This window comes from Salmo salar, chromosome ssa04 (assembly GCF_905237065.1).
Source record: "Salmo salar chromosome ssa04, Ssal_v3.1, whole genome shotgun sequence".
Classification (NCBI taxonomy): domain Eukaryota; kingdom Metazoa; phylum Chordata; class Actinopteri; order Salmoniformes; family Salmonidae; genus Salmo; species Salmo salar.
Genome location: NC_059445.1, coordinates 31,278,928 through 31,291,951, shown reverse-complemented (window position 1 = coordinate 31,291,951; position 13,024 = coordinate 31,278,928). Strand labels below are relative to the sequence as shown.

Below are 13,024 nucleotides of genomic sequence, written 5' to 3'. Positions count from 1 at the left end.
CGCCTCCCCCACCCCATTTCATAAAGCAAGACAATAAAGGATTTAGATCAAAGCGACAAGCCGGGTGCGTTCAGAGAAACAATGTAGGGCCAATTGTATGCCGCCCTTTGGGACTCTCGGTCATGGCCAGTTGATGACACAGCCTCAAATAAAATCAAATCAAATGTTATTGGTCACAAACACATGTTTAGCAGATGTTATTGTGGGTGTAGCGAAATGCTTGTGTGTCTAGCTCCAACAGTGTAAAAATATCTAACAAGTAATATCTAACAATTTCACAACAATACACACACATTTCGAGTAAAGGAATGGAGTTAAGAGTATATAAATATTTGGATGAGCAATGTCAGAGCAGCATAGACTAAGATACAGTAGAATAGTATAGAATACAGTGTATACATATGAGATGAGTAATACATAGACTAAGATACAGTAGAATAGGATAGAATACAGTATATACATATGAGATGAGTAATACATAGACTAAGATATAGTAGAATAGAATACAGAATATACATATGAGATGAGTAATACATAGACTAAGATACAGTAGAATAGGATAGAATACAGTATATACATATGAGATGAGTAATACATAGACTAAGAAACAGTAGAATAGAATACAGTATATACATATGAGATGAGTAATACATAGACTAAGATATAGTATAGAATACAGTATATACATATGAGATGAGAAATACATAGACTAAGATACAGTAGAATAGAATACAGTATATACATATGAGATGAGTAGTGTAAAATATGTAAAATTATTAAAGTGACTAGTGTTCCAATTATTAAAGTGGCCAGTGATTTCAAGTCTATGTATATAGGGCAGCAGCCTCTAAGGTGCTAGTGATGGCTATTTAACCGTCTGATGGCCTTGAGATAGAAGCTGTTTTTCAGTCTCTCGGTCCCAGCTTTGATGCACCTGTACTGACCTCACCTTCTGGATGATAACGTTGTGAACAGGCAGTGGCTCGGGTGGTTGTTGTCCTTGATGATCTTTTTGGCCTTTCTGTGACATCGGGTGCTGTAGGTGTCCTGGAGGGCAGGTAGTTTTCCCCTGGTGATGCGTTGTGCAGACCGCACCACCCTCTGGAGAACCCTGCGGTTGCGGGCGGTGCAGTTGCCGTACCAGGCGGGGATACAGCCCAACAGGATGCGCTCAATTGTGCATCTGTAACATCTGTAACAGTTTGTGAGGGTTTTGTTGCGCCATCTTCACCATCTTCTTCACCAATTTAGGGGTTTTCCACTTTTTTTTAAACGCCACTCCTGAATAAGAAACATCACATTTCAGTTTGTCAGTGATGTGTACGCCAAGGAACTTGAAGCTGCGGTCCCGTCGATGTAGATAGGGGGCTGCTCCCTCTGCTGTTTCCTGAAGTCCACGATCAGCTCCTTTGTTTTTGTTGACCTGGGGTGAGAGGCTATTTTCCTGGCACCACACTCCTAGGGCCCTCACCTCCTCCCTGTAGGCTGTCTCATCATTATTGGTAATCAGGCCTACTACTGTTGTGTCATCTGCAAACTTGATGATTGAGTTATTGGCGTGCGTGGCCATGCAGTCATGGGTGAACAGAGAGTACAGGAGTGGGCTGAACACCCATCCTTGTGGGGCCCCAGTGTTGAGGATCAGCAAAGTGGAGGTGTTGTTTCCTACCCTTCACCACCTGGGGGAGGCCCGTCAGGAAGTCCAGGACCCAGTTGCACAGGGCGGGGTTCAGACCCAGGCCCCAAAGCTTAATGATGAGCTTGGAGGGTACTATGGTGTTGAATGCTGAGCTATAGTCAATGAACAGCATTCTTACATAGGTATTCCTCTTGTCCAGATGGGATAGGGCAGTGCGATGGCATCGTCTGTGGATCTATTGGGGCGGTAAGCAAATTGAAGTGGGTCTAGGGTAAGGTAGAGGTGATATGATCCTTGACTAGTCTCGAAGCACTTCATGATGACAGAAGTGAGTGCTACGGGGTGATAGTAATTTAGTTCAGTTACCTTTGCTTTCCTGGGTACAGGATTAATGATGGACATCTTGAAGCATGTGGGGACAGCAGACTGGGATTGGCAGAGATTGAATATGTCCGTAAACACTCCAGCCAGCTGGTCTGCACATGCTCTAATGACACAGCTACGGATGCCCTCTGGGATAGAACCCGGGTCTGTAGTGACGCCTCAAGCACTGAGATGCAATGACTTAGACCTCTGCGCCACTCGGGAGGCCCTTCTATGCACTATTCTCCCGGCTCCAAGAAATAGTGCCCTTGAAGTTCTGAGTAGATGCATTCTCTGTACAAGTGATCCTGGTTTAGTACACTATAAGAATGCTTCCTCATCTTGTGGTGTAATAAAGTGTGTGTGTGCGTCACTTAAGTTGTGTTATTTGATAAGTTATTGTGTTATTTGAGTGGACCATCTGTGACCTCCAAGAATTAGGAGTCCTCGCATGCACAATGTTTCATTGTTGATCCAAATGGAAGTATTTGTGTGTGTGTGTGTGTGTGTGTGACTCTTCTCCTTATTCTCTCCTCCCTATCAGCCATGGGGCTCCATCCTGAGAAACTGGAACTTCCTGGCTGTGACTCACCCTGGTTACATGGCTTTCTTGACCTATGACGAGGTTAAGGCACGGCTACAGAAATACACCAACAAACCCGGCAGGTATGTACATGCCACAGCAAGGTGTGTTGGTGTGCGTGTGTAAACATGTATGCGTGCGTGTGTGTTCTTAGGGACATGTGGTGAGGGTTAGTGACAAGTTGGGCTCTTATTGGAAACAGGTTTATGCTCCTTTAAATCTATCTGTTTATCTGTGATTGATTCTCCGGGCCTCTTGATTTACTCTCAGACAGACTACTCCTGCCTGAATTTTTGGCCATCAATGGGCAGGTGTGACAAGGAAACATTTTCTTTTTTTAAAGCACCAGCATGTGGGCAGTCTAGATAGGGATAACTGTGTTTGTTTATCTTTTATGATACTATGTTAGTAAATGAGCTAATTCTAAATCTAGCGCAATGTATTGCAGAATACCTTGCATCAACATCTGTAACGATGTACGCTGAGAGTCTGGAAGCAAGTTTAGGGAGTGAATACGTTTAATAAATAAATGAACAAAACAAGAGACAAACAGAGCACCGACATCAAACAGCAACAATGACGACTGTGGAAGAAACCAAAGGGAGTGACATATAAAGGGCAGTTAATCAAGGAGGTGATGGAGTCCAGGTGAGTGTCATTATGCGCGTACCGCTGGTGACAGGTGTGCACCCTAACGAGCAGCCTGGTGACCTAGAGGCCGGAGAGGGAGCACACGTGACAACATCATTCAGCCTAATGTGATTCAACATTGCTTTGCATTGGAGTAGGACCAACGGACGCAATTGATTCTAGAAGGGCCAATTGTGTTGTGCAGTTAATTAACGAAATGAAACTCTTCTTGTCACTTGCTGCATTGTCTTGTCTGCTGTCCCACTTGATTGGTGGTTACATTACAATTGCAGGAAGATATAAATCTAGGCCCAGGTAGCTCCTAACAACAAGGCTATTGTACTGTACTGTACTGTGCTGTGACTACCAGAGTCAGAGGAGAAAGGGCCCTGGTCCACATCTGTGAGGAAATGTAATTAACATAAGAATTTAATTGCCTTCCGGGTTTTTGCATGGGCTGCGTCTCAATCCCTTGCATCCACCAGTGGCGGCCATTCACCTCTGCGGTGGAAAACGGCAGACTTACAACAGTGCTTGTGAGACCAGGACACATCCCGGAAACAGATCTTCTCACAAAACCGGATCTGAAGGGCTGAGACTCTCACGAACCCGAACGTGTGGTCCAAACTCTTACAATTCCAACTATGAATGCAGCAAGATACTGTTCTTAATTATATAACTACCTTTTTTTGCCAGTCACTGACTCGAAGCCACAAGAGGGTAGAACATATTTCAAACGTTGCTTGTTAGGGGGAGGAAGGTGCAGAAACGTTGGAATGGTTTAGTCAACCATCTGAAGTCTTCACAGATCTCCTCATGAAAATCTCTGTAAAGTCTGAACGGTTCGAGCTATAATAAAAAAAACAGAGATTCTCATGAACATGTCATCCGGTTTGGTCTATGACACCCACAAGCTTTGCAGGACTCGTCCAAATGTCATCTGGTGAATGTGCGGTAACAATGACGAAGTGAATAGGGTCTTTTGGGGGGGGGGGGGTAGATCAGATTTAATATTGCAGATAGATTGTGGCTTCCATCAATGTAATTGTCTGCATAATTTCCAATCCCCCAATTTGGGGTAAATATATGAAATATATACAGTACCAGTCAAAAGTTTGGACACACCTACTCATTCAAGGGGTTTTCTTTATTTTTAGTATTTTCTACATTGTAGAATAATAGTGAAGACATCAGAACTATGAAATAACACACATGGAATCATGTAGTAACCAAAAAAGTGTTAAACAAATATATTTTATATTTGAGATTCTTCAAAGTAGCCACCCTTTGCCTTGATGACAGCTTTGCACACTCTTGGCATTCTCTAAACCAGCTTTTCCAACAGTCTTGAAGGAGTTCCCACATATGATGAGCACTTGTTGACTGCTTTTCCTTTACTGTGCGGTCCAACTCATCCTAAACCATCTCAATTGAGTTGAGGTCGGGTGATTGTGGAGGCCAAGTCATCTGATGCAGCACTCCTTTGTAAAATAGCCCTTACACAGCCTGGAGGTGTGTTGGGTCATTGTCCCCACTAGGTTCAATGTTAGCTCGCTAACATTATGCTATAACTAGCAAAGCAAATGGCTCTGAGATATGAATAATATTACTGCACAGACACGTAACGTTAGCTAGCGAGCCCGCCAGCTAACAGTACACTTTAACTTGAAATGAAAACGATTTTCTGACAAAATTAGAAACGTGTAATATCTGAAAATGTAGCTAGCTAGACTATCTTACCCGTATACATGGATGAACGCTTTTCCCTCTCTGTTTGCCCTTAGTTTGAAGATGTAATCTGGAGACAGGGGTTTTCTCCATCACCTTAGCTATCATACTCTAATTCCACTAATTTCAAAACTGGGTCCTCCAGAAAGTGGAGAGCAACACTTATGCAGTTCTACTATGCAATATATATTTTTTAAAAGCAGCGTTAGACAGGATTATCTACACATACTGACCAGCTCAAATAGACAGAAGCGCGCTACATGTCAGACCAATCCAAACTCATCTCTCGGCATTTCCAGTCCATTCATTATCTCAGCCAATCATGGCTAACTGTAAGGTTGCTGTCTTTTTCTGTGGGTAAACCAAGTGGGCTTGTAATTTAATCTGTTTTGCCGTGTATAAATGTGTTTCTATGGGCTAATATCAGTAAGGCCAGTTTCAATGTTTCATCAAATAATTTTTTTACATTATTTTTTCATACCTACAGTGGTCTTAAAATGTAAGTAGCTAAATGGTCCATGCTATGACCATCTTCTGTCTCGTTAAAACAATTCCATATGTTAGCCTTAATAGATATAGGGCAGGGATGTGCAACTCAAATCAAATCAAATTTTATTGGTCGCATACACATATTTAGCAGATGTTATCGCAGGTGCAGCGAAATGCTTATATTTCTAGCTAAGACAGTGCAGTATACCTAACAATACAAAACAATGCGCACAAATCCCAAAAATATAAATGAAGAAATATCTGAAAGAGCAATGTCAGAGTCCGGAATATGAATATATATGTATATAATGGTGTGTATGGACAGTATATGAATAGGAAAGGTGAGTACAGCAGCAGTTATATAACTTTGATGGGGTTGGGGGCCACAAAAAAATCTGAACTCATCATGAGGGGCCGTAGTGGCTCGGGCGTCTGTGTACCCACATATGCAGTCAGAGCTGGCCCTAGCTTTTTAGGGACCCTAAGTGAAAAACATTTTAGTGGCTCCCCTCTTGATAGCAGAGAACTTCTTTTTTTCTTTTTTTTCATGCAATTCTACACATTTGCCATGGGGCGGAGAGAACATCTTTCAGTTTTACAGGTCATTTGGAAATGCCTGGAATGGGTTGATAATTATCGAGAGCACTACTTTCCCCATCCTTATGGAGTGGCAGCACAACAACTGCTTTCCACACTTTTGGAATTTTCCTGATACTAAAGTTAAATAAAACGTGTGTTACTGAGCCAGCAATGAGGGGCTCAGTAACACGCAATGTCAGCCCATATTGAATTCTTGGTGTCAATAGCTAATAAGGCAGCAATAGCTTCTGTTTCTGTGAATTGCCGAAAAGACAAACCCTGACTACCATTTCCCATGTGGCGGGAGGCGGGAGGTTGACTGATCATCCATCGAGGCAACTGGAGGCTTTAATTGGGAAGAACAGTCGACTGACTGGCCAAGAGCAGTATGACCACCATTTCTTTCACATAGAATGCAGCTGAGATAAAATGATGATTAAAAGCATCACAAATCTGAGCTTTTCCAGTAATCATGCAGGAGTCTAAAACTACTTGCTTAGGCAGGGAAGTAGATGAATTACCCCGCTTCAGTGAATTCAGTGAATTTTCCAGAATTTAGTGGGATCACTAACAGAGCCTGCCATAGCGTTAAGGAAGTAGTTTGACTGTTTAACCGAGGCAGTGCACCCATTTCTCAATTGCCTAAATAGCTGCCAATCAGTTAACATGCTAGTTTGTCTAGCCTTGGCCCAGGCTTAATTTAATATCAAGAGGTCTGAGAGTACAGGAGAGTACCATGGAGAGTACCGTGGATTACTTTGGTTTTTGACTCTGCTTGAAAGGGGCATGTTTACCAGTCAGAGAGGTAAAAATGGATGAGAACTTTGTAAGTGCCAAAACAGGGTCTGGTTTGCAGCTAGTAGAAAAAAGCTCTGACAAGCATACCCATAACATGATACTGCCACCACAATACTGGAAAATACAGAGGCTTTCACGCTCTGCTGTGTTGTGTTGGATATGACCCAAACCTGTAGTTTTTAATTTAGGCTAAAAAGGTAATGTCCTTGCAATGTTGTCTTGCATTATTACTTAACGGCCTTTTTGCAAACAGAATGGATGATTTGTTATGACATTTTTTCTTTTGACTTTGTCATACAGGCTAGTAATGTGCAGTGAAGACAATGTTGTTGATCCCTTTGTATTTTCAAGTATTGTGGTGGCAGCCTCATGTTATGGGTACGCTTGTCACTGGCGGGGCATGGGGAGTTAGGATGGAAATAAATATGAAAGAAGCAGAGCCCAGGTATTTGTATTTGTATTCATTATGGATCCCCACTCTTCCTGGGGTCCAGCATAATTAAGACAGTTATACAATTGTAAAAACATTACAATACATTCACAACAGATTTCACAACACATTAAGTGTGTGCCCTCAGGCCACTACTCTACTACCACATATCTACAACACACAATCCATGTGTACGTGTGTGTATAGTGCATATGTTATCATGTGTGTTTATGCATGTGTCTGTGCCTGTGTTTGTCTTTTCACGGTCCCTGCTGTTCCATAAGGTGTATTTTTATCTGTATTTTTTAAAATATAATTGCATGAGTTACTTGATGTGGAATAGAGTTCCATGTAGTCATGGCTCTATGTAGTACTGTGTGCCTCACATAGCCTGTTCTGGACTTGGGGACTGTGAAGAGACCTCTGGTGGCATGTATTGTGGGGTATGCATGGGTGTCTGAGTTGTGTGCCAGTAGTTCAAACAGACAGCTCGGTGCATTCACATGGCAATACAGCTCACAAATACAAGTAGGGATGAAGTCAATCTCTCCTCCACTTTGAGCCAGGAGAGATTAACATGCATATTATTAATGTTAGCTCTCTGTGTACATCCAAGGGCCAGCCGTGCTGCCCTATTCTGAGTCAACTGCAACTTTCCCAAGTCCCTTTTTGTGGCACCTGATCAACAGTAGTCCAGCTGCAACAAATCTATTGCCTGTAGGAACTGCCTTGTTGATGGTGCTGTTAAGAAGCCTTTATTATGGACAGACTTCTCCCCATTTTAGCTACTGTTGTATTAATATGTTTGACCATGACAGTTTACAATCCAGGGTTACTCCAAGCAGTTTAGTCACCTCAACTTGCTCAATTTCCACATTATTCATTACAAGATTTAGTTGAGGTTTAGGGTTTAGTGAATGGTTTGTCTGAAATACAATGCTTTTAGTTTTTTTTTATATTTAGGACTAACTTATTCCTTGCCACCCATTCTGAAACTAACTGCAGCTCTTTGTTAAGTGTCGCATTCATTTTAGTTGCTGTAGAAGCTGACGTGTATAGTGTTGAGTCATCCGCATACATTTACTCAAAGCCAGTGGCATGTCATTAGTAAAGATTGAAAACAGTAAGGGGCCTAGACAGCTGCCCTCGGGAATTCCTGATTCTTCCTGGATTATGTTGGAGAAGCTTCTATTAAAGAACACCCTCTGTGTTCTGTTACACAGGTAATTATTTGTCCACATTATAGCAGGGGGTGTAAAGCCATAACACATATGTTTTTCTAGCAGCAGACCATGATCAATAATGTCAAAAGCTGCCCTGAAGTCTAACAAAACAGCCCCCACAATCTTCTTATCATCAATTTCTCTCAGCCAATCATCAGTCATTTATGTAAGTGCTGTGCTTGTTGAATGTCCTTCACTATAAGCGTGCTGAAAGTGTGTTGCCAATTTGTTTACTGTAAAATAGCATTGTATCTGGTTAAACACAATTTCTTCCCAAAGTTTACCAAGGGTTGGTAACAGGATGATTGGTTGGCTATTTGAGCCAGTAAAGGGGGCTTTACTATTCTTAGGTAGCGGAATGACTTTTGCTTCCTTCCAGGCAGGATGGCACACACATTCTAGTAGGAGTGGCAATATCATCCGCTATTATCCTCAGTAATTTTCCATCCAAGTTGTAAGACCCCAGTGGCTTGTCATTGTTGATAGACAACAATCGTTTTTTCACCTCTTCCACACTCACTTTACGGAATTCTAAATTACAATGCTCGTCTTTCATAAATTGGTCAGATATAGTCAAAGTTTGTTGCTGGCATGTCATGCCTAAGTTTGCTCATCTTGCAAATTGAAAATAATTAAAGTAGCTGCCAATATCAGTGGGTTTTGTGATGAATGAGCCATCTGATTCAATGAATGATGGAGCTGAGTTTGCCTTTTTGCCCAAAATGTTATTTAAAGTGTTCTAAAGTTTTTACTATCATTGTTTATGTAATTTATCTTTGTTTCATAGTGTAGTTCTTCTTCTTTTTATTTAGTTTAGTCTCATGATTTCTCAATTTTACCGTACGTTTGCCAATCAGTTGTGCAGTCAGACTAATTTTCCATTCCTTTTGCCTCATCCCTCTCAACCATACAGTTTTTAAATTCCTCATCAATCTACAGGGATTTAACAGTTTTTACAGTCATTTCTTAACCTTTCTGGCGCAGGCATTCCGCTAGCGACCCACCTCGACAACATCCGGTGAAATTGCCAAATTCAAAATACAGAAATAGTCATAATAAACATTCATAAAATATACAAGTGTTATACATCGGCTTAAAGATGAACTTCTTGATAATCCAGCCGCTTTGTCAGATTTCAAAAAGGCTTTACGGCAAAAGCATACCATGCATCTCTCCTCCGCGCCATAACCCTTCCCTGGCCCCCCGTGTGAATCGAACCTACAACCCTGGCGTTGCACACACCACGCTGGCGTTGCAAACTCCATGCTCTACCAACTGAGCCACAGGGAAGCCAGTCTGTTAGTCTATTTATTATTTTTAAATGCATAATTAATAGTTTTTTATTATTATACATTTATATTTATATTTTGTATGTCCCTTTTGTACCTATGTTGAACTGAACTGTATTACCTGTCTGCTTGAATAACCTGTGAAAAAATTACATATTGAAAATGTGTGTAGTTGAATTTTACTGTGTCTCTTTCTGCTTTTTCAGTGTCTCACACTTATTCTCAGTGGTGGAAAAAGTACCTGACTATCATACTTGAGTAAAAGTAAAGATACCTTAATAGAAAATGACTCAAGTAAAAGTAAAATTCACCCAGTAAATTCTACTTGATTAAAAGTATTTGGTTTAAAATATACTTAAGTATCAAAAGTAAATGTTATTGCTAAAATATACTTAAGTATCAAAAGTAAAAGTATAAAGCATTTCCAATTCGTTAAATTAAGCAATCCAGACGTCACCATTTTCTTGTTTTCTTAATTTACGCATAGCCAGTGGCCCACTCCAACATTCAGATGTAATTAACAAACGAAACGTGTGTTTAGTGAGTCCGCTAGATCAGAGGCACTAGGAATGACCAGGGATGTTCTGTTGATAAGTGCATGAATTTGACAATTTTCCTGTCCTACTAAGCATTTAAAATGTAACGAGTAGTTTTGGGTGTCAAGGAAAATGTATGGAGTAAAAATAATAATACTTTCGTAAGGAATGTAATGAAGTCAAAGTAAAAGTAGTCAAAAATATAAATAGTAAATTAAAGTACATATACCCCCAAAAAACGTCTTAATTAGTACTTTAATGTATTTTTACTTAAGTACTTTACACCACTGCTTATTCTAAATGTTTGACCTGTTTAATACTTAGAAATGCACCTGTTGTAGACAGACAGAGTGTCTGAGGATTGCTCTCACAAGGTCGGCTCAGTGGGAGTGAAAATATTGGCAGAACACCCAGACTGTGGTTGCCAGGATTTGTCCTCCTCTGCAGCCGGTCTCTGGGAGCAAACGCTTTGCTGAGAAAGGAGACAGTTGGCTATCTTTGTGTAACCCGTAGAGACAGTATAAATATGCTGAGGGGGAAATACCTCGTCAGAGCTTCTGACTAACTTCCACATGAAGCGCTGTTTGTCTATGTTCCGGGGGTACTCCACCCACACAAGTTGCCAGCTCCAGGTGGTGGGGTTGGTTGAGATGAGGCACCTAAGCGCAGTCTCCAGGTCTTGATTGGCACGCTCCGACTGGCTGTTGGACTTGGGATTGAAATCCGGAGGATAGGCTAGCCGACGACCCAATGAGGGTGAAGAACGCCTTCCAGAATCAGGACGAGAATTGAGGACCACGATCAGAGACAATGTCGACGGGGAGTCCATGGATTCGGAAGACGTGCTGAACCATGAGCAGGGCCGTCTCCTTAGCTGAAGGTAACATGGGGAGAGGGATGAAATTGTCGGCTTTACATAACCTATCCACTACTGTCAGGATAGGGGTGTTGCCATCAGACTATGGAAGCCCAGTGACAAAATCCAGGGATATATGGGACCAGGGGCGATGAGGAACAGGGAGTGATTGAAGGAGGCCAGCCGGAGCTTGCCGCAGAGTCTTATTCTGAGCACACACCGTGCATGCGGCAACGAAGGCTGAGATGTCAGGAACAATAGTGGGCCACCAGAAGCGTTGTCCGAGGAAGGCCAGGGTCCGACTGGAGCCGGGATGGCAGGTGAGCTTGGGGGAATGAGCCCATTCCAGGACTTGAGATCGGGCCGAATCAGGGACAAACATTTGGTTAGCCAGGCCCCCCCCCCACAAGTTGAACCTGGGGAATAACAGGGCCCAACGAACCTGCCTAGAATTAAGGTGCTTGGCGGTGCGGAGATATTCTAAATTCTTATGATCGGTCCACGCCAAAAATTTATATTCTGCCCCTTCCAGCCAGTGCCTCCTCCCCTCAGAGCAATCTTGATCTATTCAACATGTCACGGAGCACATCGTTGACCAGAGCCTGGAACACTGCGGGAGTGTTGGTAGGTCCAAACGGCATGACCAGGTACTCATAGTGTTCACTAACTGTGTTGAAAGGCGTATTCGAACTAGGTGGTAGGCATTCCGAAGGTCCAATTTCGAAAACATGGTTGCCCCCTGGAGAGGTTTGAAAGCCGAGGAGAGGAGTGATAGAGGGTAGTGATTCTTCACCGTGATATCATTGAGGCCCCGGTAGTTGATACATGGACGCAGGGTCTTGTCCTTTTTTCCACAAAGAAGAACCCTGCGCTCGCAGGGGAAGAAGAAGGATGAATGCTCCCAGCAGCCAGAGTCCTCAATGTACTCCACCATGGCATTGGTTTCAGGGCCAGACAGGGAATATAGCCGCCCACGAGGCGGTGTTGTGGCCGGGAGGAGATCAATAGCACAATCGTTGGGACGGTGAGCAAGGGAGGGAGGTGACGCGAGCCTTGTTGAACACCTCCAGGAGGTCCTGGTATTCTGCGGGAATGGCGGAGAAATCCGAGGATTTACCAGAGCCTGCAGGAGGACGTCCCGGGGCAGGCTGCGCCTCCTTAAGGCAATGTGAGTGGCAGAACAAGCTCCAAACCAGGATAGAACCAGTGGTCTTACCTTCCATAAGGCTCTGAAGTAGCTCCTCATGTTTATCAATGGTGGCTCCCTGCAGGGAGACAGCGTTGCGGAGCCGGTCCGAGGCTGCTGGGTCAGTCATGGCCAGTTCGTACTATAACAACACAGGGTGAGACCCAGATGCAGACACAGGAGGCAGATTGTTCGAGCCTCTGATATTTATTACAATACAAGGGGCAGGCGACAGGCAGGTCGAGGATAGGCAGAAGTTCATTAACCTCTTACATCTAGACGTTCCGCTAGCAGAACACCTGCTCCAATATCCAATGATAGGCGTGGCGCGAATTACAAATTCCTCAAAAATACAAAAACTTCCATTTTTCAAACATATGACTATTTTACAGCATTTTAAAGACAAGACTCTCCTTTATCTAACCACACTGTCCGATTTCAAAAAGGCTTTACAGCGAAAACAAAACATTAGATTATGTCAGCAGAATACCCAGCCAGAAATAATCAGACACCCATTTTTCAAGCTAGCATATAATGTCACAAAAAACAAAACCACAGCTAAATGCAGCACTAACCTTTGATGATCTTCATCAGATGACACACCTAGGACATTATGTTATACAATACATGCATGTTTTGTTCAATCAAGTTCATATTTATATCAAAAAACAGCTTTTTACATTAGCATGTGACGT

The 13,024-nt window shown here is 42.6% G+C and overlaps 1 protein-coding gene across 3 annotated transcripts in view; it reads left to right on the top strand.

The window, feature by feature from the left end:
* Positions 1-13,024, top strand: part of cblb (Cbl proto-oncogene B, E3 ubiquitin protein ligase) — a 222,107-nt gene that overhangs the window by 92,406 nt on the left and 116,677 nt on the right. For all 3 annotated transcript variants that reach the window (XR_006769591.1, XR_006769592.1, XM_045716809.1), the window contains exon 6: positions 2,547-2,668. Coding sequence is in view for 1 of the 3 variants with exons in the window: in XM_045716809.1 (XP_045572765.1) it covers positions 2,547-2,668 (122 nt within the window). In the remaining 2 variants the exon portion in view is untranslated. The remainder of the gene's footprint in view (positions 1-2,546; positions 2,669-13,024) is intronic.